The sequence below is a fragment of the Salvelinus sp. IW2-2015 genome, unplaced genomic scaffold (genome assembly GCF_002910315.2).
Source record: "Salvelinus sp. IW2-2015 unplaced genomic scaffold, ASM291031v2 Un_scaffold8143, whole genome shotgun sequence".
NCBI classification, from domain to species: Eukaryota; Metazoa; Chordata; class Actinopteri; order Salmoniformes; family Salmonidae; genus Salvelinus; species Salvelinus sp. IW2-2015.
Genome location: NW_019949403.1, coordinates 1 through 11,292, shown reverse-complemented (window position 1 = coordinate 11,292; position 11,292 = coordinate 1). Strand labels below are relative to the sequence as shown.

The 11,292-nt window shown below is 41.5% G+C and overlaps 1 protein-coding gene, 1 long non-coding RNA gene and 1 pseudogene across 3 annotated transcripts; all 3 read left to right on the top strand.

Annotated features, from left to right (window-relative positions):
• Positions 1 to 608: 608 nt before the first annotated feature.
• LOC112079481 (homeobox protein HMX2-like) lies at positions 609 to 1,146 on the top strand (annotated as a pseudogene).
• A 2,067-nt stretch (positions 1,147 to 3,213) lies between these two features.
• Positions 3,214 to 6,312, top strand: LOC139027199 (uncharacterized). Of its 2 annotated transcripts, XR_011479264.1 has the most exons (4): positions 3,214 to 3,337; positions 4,339 to 4,493; positions 4,672 to 5,781; positions 6,074 to 6,312. It is a non-coding gene; the product is annotated as an uncharacterized lncRNA (long non-coding RNA). The 2 variants fall into 2 exon arrangements; XR_011479263.1 differs by lacking the exon at positions 3,214 to 3,337 and having other exon boundaries at positions 3,897 to 4,493; positions 6,074 to 6,308.
• Positions 6,313 to 7,649: 1,337 nt separating this feature from the next.
• Positions 7,650 to 11,274, top strand: LOC112079480 (mitotic checkpoint protein BUB3-like; the record flags this gene model as incomplete). Its single annotated transcript, XM_024145417.2, is given in 8 exon segments — positions 7,650 to 7,799; positions 8,439 to 8,633; positions 8,861 to 8,930; positions 9,027 to 9,178; positions 9,419 to 9,581; positions 11,120 to 11,190; positions 11,192 to 11,248; positions 11,250 to 11,274. Coding segments are annotated over 7 exon segments (733 nt in total), but the record flags the coding sequence as incomplete, so codon positions are not given.
• Positions 11,275 to 11,292: the final 18 nt, after the last annotated feature.

Genomic DNA, 11,292 nt, shown 5'->3' with positions numbered 1-11,292 from the left:
GTGATAGCGGTCTCCAAGAGGAGCGCACCCTTCCAGGGACACAGTTATCTTATTGTAATTTCTTAGTTTCCGACGCGGGCTGCGGTACGGGGAGGGCTGGAGCTCTGCTGCAGAGACAAACGCATGCGCTCAGTGTCTTCAGAAGGACTCAGCGGTGGGAGGAATCTACGGACTTCTACTCTTACCCGGAGAAAAGAAACCACGTAATGACCTCAACGAGTCACACTTTCTTCTCTAAGTAAGTGAAAATGCTTTATAAATTGTGTTTTATTTTTGGTAGCCTACTTGATTGTTATTCTGATAACAATGACACATTATTATAAACCTATAACTATTATTATTACTATTGAATGATGTAAGATATGTGATAAAGAATGACAGGCATTTGACAGCATTTGTTTTATTTATTTGTTTATTAGAAGTCTATTCGAGATTTTTCGGCTACTGATAAAAAATATTATTTTAAACTGCTTGATGGAAGAAAAAAAAGTGACTTGATTGATTTTAAATGATGCTGTGTTTTAACATTAACAAGATAGCCAAGGTTTTTTATTTATAAACATTTGGATTGATTACCGTGTTTTGCACTATTTTAGGTGACAAAAAACAGAGTAATTCTGGGGCAAGAGATGGTGAAGAGACATCAACTTTTTCATGATTATAAAGAAGGTGACGAGAGACACTACAACCAAACATCACCTGCTATTTCAGAAGAAACGGGTCATATTGACGAGGACCAAACATCCAACTCATCCAGAAGAAGTCTCGGACCGTATTCTCGCGGAGTCAGGTTTACCAACTAGAATCGACGTTTGACATGAAACGTTACCTTAGCAGTACAGAACGAGCTAGTCTCGCCTCCAGTCTCCAGTTGACAGAGATACAGGTGAAAACTTTGTTCCAGAATCGGAGGAACAAGTGGAAACGTCTGCTTTCTGCGGAGATAGAAGCGGTAAACATGGCTCACGCATCATCCACACAAAACTCTGTTGGGATGCCGTTTCTTCTTCAAAGAGAATTTCCGGCTACGGATTCCTGTCCCTGGATCAATGACTTTCCCTACACCTCTATGTTATCCCGGGAGCAACATGCAAGCTTTACCTTTGTACAATTTTTATAATAAAATTGAATAGAATGATTGCCAGATAGCCCTTTTGTAGTCTAATTCATTAAATTACAAACTATTTATATTGCCATTATTAGGCTGTGCCATAGGCCTATTTTATTTACAACACACCGGATCATGAATAACCGTACACAAAAATGTGTAATCCTTCCACTGCCTCCCAGTGTTTTTTATTCTCTCGATTCTTAGAAAAAAAAAAACGTTCTGGATCGAAACAAAAAGGGTTCTATTGCTTGCTTCATATACTGCATGTCCCCTCCGCAGGGGTTCTCTTCACTTAACCAAAATTGGTTCCATATAGAACCCTTGGGTTCCATATAGTGTTCTAAATGGGATTCATATAGCGGATATTCTAAATGGGATTCCATATAGGATTCTAAATGGGATTCCATATAGGATTCTAAATGGGATTCCATATAGGATTCTAAATGGGATTCCATATAGTGTTCTAAATGGGATTCCATATAGTGTTCTAAATGGGATTCCATATAAGATTCTAAATGGGATTCCATACAGGGTTCTGTAACCAATTTCGGTTCTATATAGAACCTTAAGCGGTGCCATATATGAAGCAAGCATATATCCCTACATGGTTCTATGCAGAACCTGTTTTTCTAAGAGTATAGCCTAAAATAAGGCTATGGCGGTAGGTCACGTCATTCAGTCCTGTCCTATCATGAAACAGTGTTTATGAGCTATACATTTCATAACGAAAGTCGCAAACGTGAGAAAATGTTACATTGAAMATGTGTGTGTGGACCACTTCAATGCTGGATGATTTACCTGACGCRTGACAAATGTCACGAACCGGCTGATGCAAACATGAAATCCCGGTAAAATTGTATAAATACCGACAGAAAATGTGTTCGTTCGACACGGTGGGATCTTTTTGTGTCGGTAAAATTAATTATGATGAGAAATAGCGGTGGAAATGCCTTTATGAGCAAATATTGATATAATAAGCATTATATCGATGTAAACTTGGGAGTCACGCAATATGCAGTGTGGTCCTCCCATTTTGACTCAGGAAAGCGTGCAGTTTATTAGGCTGCAGATTAAATAAATGATGATGAACTTCACAGGATGGTGAATGTGCAAGGTGATTAGCTTGATGCTCCTTTCCAATCCATATCATCAGGCAAAAAGTCAGCTTGATGGAAAAACGTCTCTGATGGGAACATGAGCATATAGGTCGTTTTAAATAAAACGTCACAATACGTTCGATTTGGCTGTTGGGGGGGGAAGGGGAACCCCAGCTCCGGTAAAATGATTGACAACTACGTGCCATTTTTAAAGGATTGTGAAATACATGTTATAACTATTTGGTTTTAATATCATCACCTATTGAGGATAGTCAGAACTGCACACTTCCCGATTATTCCATACAAAACAACTGCGCACATTTCCCTCTATCATTCAGCAAGTAACTGCATGCTTTTCGTGATCAGTAAACATCAATGATCATGTAATTTAAGATGGGTGAAGACACCTATCCATTTGACCTGTAGCTAGCAAACAACATAATTTAGCTTGCTTCATCAGAGATTAGGTTTTTGGGAAGAGTTTAACACCGGCAAGTCCTCGTCCTGGTAAAGTTGTCGGACTACTGTCATCACCACTACAGATGGCAAGCAAATCAAACAATATTTGGATATAGCCATCTAGTTTATCCCCTGACAGTTAGCTTGTTAACACCCGTTCTGCCAGTCACATTCTGTTAAAGGTACATTTTGTTAAAGTTACATTCTGTTAAAGGTCCCCAAAGTACACACAACCCCGGGTCGCTCCTCTTTTCAGTTCGCTGCAGCTAATGACTGGAACGAGCTGCAGCAAACACTCAAACTGGACAGTTTTATCTCCATCTCTTCATTCAAAGACTCAATCATGGATACTCTTACTGACAGTTGTGGCTGCTTTGTGTGATGTATTGTTGTCTCTACCTTCTGACCTTTGTGCTGTTGTCTGTGCCCATTAATGTTTGTACCCTGTTTTGCGCCTCTGCCATGTTGTGCTGCTACCATGTTGTGTTGCTACCATGTTGTTGTCATGTGTTGCTACCATGTTGTTGTCATGTGTTGCTGCCGTGCTATATTGTTGTCTTAGGTCTCTCTTTAAGGAGTGTTGTCTCTCTTGTCGCGATGTGTGTTTTGTCCTATATTTTTATTTAATTACATTTTTAATCCCAGCCCGGTCCCCGCAGGAGGCCTTTTGGTAGGTCTTCATTGTAAATAAGAATTTGTTCTTAACTGACTTTCCTAGTTAAATAAAGATTAAATTAAATAAAACAAATTGACATGATGTTATTAGCTAGCTAGCCAATTTTACGTAGTCCATCAATCAATCGATGAAGCCTGTCTGTCAGCAGAAATCCTAATGAAACACTTAAAAACAATATTGAAATGGGGATCATGTTAGCTAACTTCGCTAGGTAGGCCTACATTGGTTGGAGAAACAAATGACACTAGGTTTACTTACCACTATATGTTTAGCCAACTGTACACATTTCTACCGGTATCTTGCAAAGTAAACATAACCCGTTATTACGGCTCGTTTTCACTAGCAAGCTGTACATTACCGTGTGCCGGTTCGGCCGCAGAGAGAGGCTCGGTTGTGGGCAGCATAGAGCAGCACGGTTTGATTGTGGGTCAAGAATCCAGCATAGCAAATTTGTATGAAGGTCTAGATATTAAATTGATAAATAGTAATATGCTCTAAAACGCTCTGGTGACAAACACACTTTGCTGCCCTGTTTCTAATCGTCCACATGGCTGGGAGAAACTATTCAAGTAGGTAAATATATTTAGAAAATGTAAAACAAAAAACGATGTATTATTAGYTAACTAGCTACAGTGCAGGCTTACTCAAATGAGCTGCTAACATGGCTAGCTAGCTATCTAGCCAACTTTACATACTGTATAGATAGCTAGCTAAGTGAATTAAATATCACCAGCTACCTAACTTCATATTATCTAGCTATCTTGATGTATTTATCACTGTAAAAACCACTCTAAATGCATTTGTAGGTAGCTAGCTAACAGCTATAGAGGAGGATGACAGATTAGCAGCCCCAACTGTCAGTGAGAGAGGAGGCTATTMTGGATAGGGCAGGTACTTTTGTGTWGTTCCTGTCCCTGGAAGTGAGGACGGAGATAATAGTAACATAATATTCAGTGCGGTCTAATTTGAGTATAATCAAGTCTGTTTCTTGTGAGGTTTTCTGTCCTCAGATACAGAGAGCTGTCAGCAGATGAAGAGGTCCCAATGAAGAGCAGTGGTTCTCAGKYCTGGTCCTGGGGACTCAAAAGGGTGCACATTTTAGTTTTTGCCAGCTGATTCAAATGATCAACTCATCATCAAGCTTCAAGTGGTATTTATGTATTCATTTGTGATGCTATCCTTGATAKGATCCTGCTATTGTCACATGCACATGTGTGTGTACATGCATGTTATCATGATTTGTTATAAGCAATATTTTACTTTAGTAATCCACAATGACCTGGTGATGTTAATGTCTAATAATTACATTATCTTCTAAATTCCTACAGATACCTTGTAACTGGAGATTCCTTCAAAACGATTGCCTGCAGTTACCGTGTAGGGCACTGCAAGATTTGGTGACCAGGGTCATCTGGGACTGCCTCCTGGAGGAATTCAGGTGTGTGAAGGCTACCTGTGTCCTGCATAACTTAATGAGGATGGACACGAGGACCAGGAGGGGATCTGCAGCTCGCCGCCATGTCCCAGAGGAGAAGTCTGCTGCTCTGCAGGATGTTTCAAGGATGGGGTCCAACAACACAACACGGGAGGCAATCCGTGTGCAGGAGATCTTCACCTCCTACTTCTTCAAAGAGGGTGCTGTTCCCTGGCAACACCATAGACTACACTATGCACAACCAAAGGCTCTTTTAAGAGGGTGCTGTTCCCTGGCAACACCATAGACTACACTATGCACAACCAAAGGCTCTTTTAAGAGGGTGCTGTTCCCTGGCAACACCATAGACTACACTATGCACAACCAAAGGCTCTTTTAAGAGCCATTCACATTGCAATAAGAGTATTCTTTCATTTACTTAACTATGTCAAATGCAGTTATTCAATTCCCAGTTTCTCTCCCTTTGATTTCTACTTCTCAGGTGAGGGTGCTGTTTAGGTAAGGGTGATGTCTGTACAAAACCAAAACAGGCTATTTTAAGTGACCCATATTGAAACAATTAGACACCCTATAACCCACACCTACACACTCATGTATCAATCTGATTGATGGATTGTGTTGTGCAGTAAGCAGGCTCAGGTGTATAACTGTGGCTCCTTCCACCTTCAAAGAATAGGCAAGAGGGCCAACCACGGAGAATAGTAAGACACTTCATTATTTCTATAACTACACTATATTGTTTGTCTTTGTGTGTCCGTTCATGTTTTTCAGCATAAAGTACTCTGCAGCCACTTAGTGTGGTGTGGACACCAGGTGAGGCCACACACACAGATTACTTTTGAACACTGTCGCTTTAACTACCTTATTTTCTCAATAACAGTCTCTCTCCTTCACTTCATCCCTCTCTCCCCTTCTCCCTAAATCCTCTAGGTTATATCAGCTGTGTCGGTGAAACCCTCCCGCATCTGAACTGGCTGACAGGGAGGGCACAGCATGATTAGAGGTGAGAGGTCACTTGATCAGGCCAACAGGGAAGTATTATGAAAGAGATGCTTTACATTGAAATACAGATAGAGATGYWGTAGTCCCAGAGTTAATGATCCCAGGTCAGTTTATATTATACAGGAAGTATTATGAAAGAGATGCTTTACATTGAAATACAGATAGATGCAGTAGTCCCAGAGTTAATGATCCAAGGTCAGTTTTGCATTTCACCTCCTRATGATTATGATGACTGACAGTGTTAGAATAAAAAACAAAAAAACAAGGCTTAAACATGCTAATTCCGTCTGCAGGTATGATTTGATGTGAGGATGCCAACCCCCAGTCCCGTCATCGCCACTTCACCCACTCTTAAGATAACCCTCGGGCCGACGAGAGACACTATTATGTCATTGTGATGAACTGAGAGAATATTTATGTAGCACTGTGATTCATTAATCATATGCTGCCTTCCCTGCTCCTCTGTTCTTACCTCTTTCCCTCTCTCTTTTACACCTCCCTCGCCACCTTTTTCGTCCTCTGTTTTTATAATGCACAACAGATGTGCATTAAAGTAAAGATTGAACTTATATTCAAAATATTACAATTATAATATTTATAATGCATGTATTTATAACACTTAGGTAATGAAATTCTTTCAATAAAGCGTTTCACATTCTCCACTGGTTGAAATGAAGTGTAATTTGTTGAAATACTCCACCTATCCTGTGTTTATCAGATCAATGCAGATGAAGGAAATTAGATATTGAGATTAACTGGTTTTAGATTATTTACATGATACATAGGAAGTGTAGTGTACTGTTTAAAAAAATTATATTTCTGTATATATAAATTACAAATCAGCCTTTAACTAGTTAAATCATGTGTAACCATTGATATCCCAGGACCAAGATTGGTAAACACTGTTGAAGTGTATAATTGTAATACATAGATGCATTGAAGACACAGCATCATTCARAGACTGGAATTTGATACTCCTGGTATTAGATATGACTGAAAAATGATCTTAAAGACATTCATACCTAAACTGCACCTTTATTTGCCAAGGTATAGTACATGATCAGTGAATATATTAAATGTACAGGCTACAATGTGGGGGATCTCATGCATGGTAATAACTACATGTATATAMGACTTGCATCCTTGGCACAAAGTTATACTATATTCTACTCAATCCATAGGCTTCATTAATTTCATGCATTGTTTTGAAGTTGATACAACTGGCTATGATAGCTGAGGTTATAGCTAGGTTCTGAACTAATATGTATACCAAACGTTTTAAGGTCTATACACTGATCGGCTACATAGCTAGCTACACATCCAGGTATTTGTATACTCCACTGCACAATAAGCAAGAAAATAGTTAGCTAGCTATGTTATTTCATCTATCGGCTTGCATGAAAATATCAGCAAGGCAAGCTTACAAAATTGTACACTCAATTTGCAGTAAATTCTTTAGCTAGCTAGATTCTATACATCCACTGTTTCACAAGATGACAGCCTGGTTTGCTGGAATAATTTGACATTTGTAAGTTTGACTATGTTCTTCAAGAGGTGATGATATTAAAACCAAATAGTTAACAATTTATTTAATAATATCTTAAAACGACACGCAGTTGTCAACGGTTTAAGATACTGTCATTTTAAGTATGTCCCATATCACATGACCATGTACTCGACAACGGAGTTGTCAAACGGGTTAGAATCTGTCATTGAAGTATGTCCCATATCACATGACAACGGAGTTTTCAAACGGGTTTTAGATACTGTCATTGGAGTATGTCCATATCACCATGACCCATGTACTCGACAACGGAAAAGAACTTTCAAAGAATCACGAACAAGGCGGGAAAGTTGGTTATTCGTTCTGACCAATCAATCCACTCGTGTAGCAACGCTGCAGGCGAGTGTGTACAGCGGAGAGGGACGAGGAAGCGAACATATTAGTCTATAAGATAAACGACGAGTTATTTTTTCAAATTTTTACCCAAGGAGGTACTTCAGGGCAAACCAAGAACGGCGAGTTAAAAAAAATCTAGCTGGCGCTTTATCAATCTATAGCTGGCGAGTTAGCTTGCAAACGGCTAGCCAGCAGGCCGGCGAGAGTTGGCCTGCTTTCACCATCCACGCTTGTTAGTTAGCTAATATTAGTAGCTAACGTTAGCCAATGTTACCCGATAGAAAACCGCTGATTAGCTAACGTTAACCAATGTTTGCATGTAGTTGAGACCAAGTTGGCTAGCTACTGCGGATCAACTAGCTAGCCAGTTACGTATGCTAGCTAGTTAATCACATTAGCTAGCCTACCTACCCACCCAACTAGCTTGCTAACTTGCTAGATTTTCAGTACACCCAATTCATGTAATTGAATTTCCAGGACAGTAACGTTCTCGTGTATCAAACTTCACAGGTCATGTTGCGTTACATGTTGGTTTGGTTTGTTTATTTCGCCAACACAAGTATGSCAGCTTAGCTAACAAGTATGTCAGCTAGCAAGTTAAGCTTCATACCTGATCATGTTATGGTTTTCAAGAGAACGTTACATCCCGGGCTTTCTCCATCTACTTCAGGGGTGAACTACTCTGCAGGAAAGCTCCCTACCCTCCTACAGAATCCCAGTATGACCTAATAGCTGTGGTATCTGTTCTCTCCCTGCAGATGACTGGCTCGAACGAGTACAAACTGAACCAGGGACCAGAGGACAGTATCTCTGCTGTTAAGTTCAGCCCCAGTACAGGCCAGTTCCTTCTAGTGTCCTCTTGGGACTGTACTGTCCGGCTCTACGATGTGGGGGGCAACTCCATGAGGATCAAGTATTCACACCTGGCACCTGTGCTGGATTGTGCTTTCTATGTAAACAAGTGTTTTTTTGTCATAAGCGTTCCATAGTAACCAGTTACTCCATTTTTAAATGCAGAGTTGTCTACTTTGCCACACACACGCAGACACACACCAAGAAGAAGAAACATGACAATATTGTTAAAGTAAATTTCTACAAACAATGGAAAATTAAGTCAAAATGGTGTGGCCCCTCCCCTGGTCAAGGAATATGTTTGAGTCAGATATYTCTTCTCTTGTAGGACCCTACACATGCCTGGAGCGGAGGATTGGACACGCAGTTGAAAACCCACGACTTGAATACAGATCAAGGTGTGCTTGTCAATATGTCACCGCTGAATTGTGTGCTTCCTGTTAATGTTAGATAAACAGTGTTTTTAACGGTCCATATTTTCTCCCGTTGTGTAGATACAATAGTTGGGACACACGATGCCCCCATTCGCTGTGTGGAATACTGTCCAGAGGTCAACGTCATGGTAACAGGTAGCTGGGACAGGTCAGTCAGGCTGTGGGACCCCAGAACCCCCTGCAACGCTGGCACCTTCACACAACCTGAAAAGGTAGAGCTATCAAAACTCTGTATGAAACATTCCTGGGCAAGCTTTTATATGTCTACGTTCATAAAGACCAAAGCACACATTGACCTCGTTTTTCAATTCTGATTTCAAGTTCATAAATGTATAGTCTGTTTTTTGTTGTTGTGAGAATGGACATACTTACAGGCATATGGACATTGAGAGAAATTGATTGTGATACACACATTTTAAGACTGTTTTCATGTCTTTGTCTCTTTAACGAAGGTGTACACCCTCTCTGTGGCTGGAGAACGGCTGATAGTGGGGACAGCAGGGAGGAGGGTGTTGGTCTGGGACCTGAGGAATATGGGTTATGTCCAGCAGAGGAGAGAGTCCAGTCTGATGAAATACCAGACACGAGCCATCAGGGCCTTCCCTAACAAACAGGTAAACCTCTAGTCTAGTTCAGTACCAGACACGAGGCATCAGGACCTTCCCTAACAAACAGGTAAACCTCTAGTCTAGCTCAGTACCAGACACGAGGCATCAGGACCTTCCCTAACAAACAGGTAAACCTCTAGTCTAGCTCAGTACCAGACACGAGGCATCAGGACCTTCCCTAACAAAACAGGTAAACCTCTAGTCTAGCTCCAGTACCAGACACGAGGCATCAGGACCTCTCCCTAACAAACAGGTAAACCTCTAGTCTAGCTCCAGTACCAGACACGAGCATCAGCCTTCCCTAACAAACAGGGAAACCTCTAGACTAGCTCAGTACCAGACACGAGGCATCAGGCCTTCCCTAACAAACAGGTAAACCTCTAGTCTAGCTCAGTACCAGACACGAAGCATCAGGGCCTTCCCTAACAAACAGGTAACCTCTAGCTAGTTCAGTACCAGACACGAGGCATCAGGACCTTCCCTAACAAACAGGTAAACCTCTAGCTCAGTACCAGACACGAGGCATCAGGCTCATCTGAGACCAGATGTTATTGTCTGTCTGTCTGGTTGAGACCAGATGTTATTGTCTGTCTGTCTGGTGAGACCAGATGTTACTGTCTTTCTGGTGAGACCAGATGTTACTGTCTGTCTGGTGAGACCAAATGTTATTGTCTGTCTGGTGAGACCAAATGTTATTGTCTGTCTGTCTGTCTGTTCTGTTGTGAGACCAGATGTTATTGTCTGTCTGTTTCTGTCGTGGTGAGAACCAGATGTTACTGTCTGTCTGGTGAGACCAGATGTTACTGTCTTCTGGGGACCAAATTTATTGTCTGTCGTGGTGAGCCAGATGTTATTGTCTGTCTGTCTGTCTGTGGAGACCAGATGTAGTTGTCTGTCTGTCTGGTGGAGACCAGAATGTTATTGTCTGTCTGTCGTCTGTCTGGTTGGTGAGACCAGATGTTATTGTCTGTCTGCTCTGTCTGGTGAGACCAGATGTTATTGTCTGTCTGGTCTGGTGAGACCAGATGTTACTGTCTGTCTGTCTGGTGAGACCAGATGTTATTGTCTTGTCTGTCTGTCTGTCTGCTGGTGAGACCAGATGTTATTGTCTGTCTGTCTGTTCTGGTGAACCAGATGTTATTGTCTGTCTGTCTGGTGAGACAGATGTTACTGTCTGTCTGTCTGTGAGACCAGATGTTGACTGTCTGTCTGTTGGTGAGGACGCAGAATGTTATTTGTCTGTCTGTCTGTTGAGACCAGATGTTATTGTCTGTCTGTCTGGTGAGACCAGATGTTATTGTGTCTGTCTGTTCGGTGGGTGGAACCAGGATGTTTTTTGTCTGGTCTGTCTGTCTGTTTCTGCTGAGACCAGATGTTATTGTCTCTGTCTGTGAGACCAGTGTTATTGTCTTCTGTCTTGCTGAGACCAGATGTTACTGTCTGTCTGTCTGCTGAGACCAGATGTTATTGTCTGTCTGTCTGTCTGCTGAGCCAGATGTTACTGTCTGTCTGTTGCTGAGACCAGATGTTACTGTCTGTTTTGAAGCTATGTCCTGAGCTCCATAGAAGGACGTGTTGCCGTGGAGTACCTGGACCCCAGCCAAGAGGTGCAGAAGAAAGAAGTACGCCTTCAAGTGCCACCGGCTGAAGGAGAACGGGATTGAACAGGTCTATCCCTGTCAACGCCATCTCCTTCCACAGTGTTTCACAACACCTTC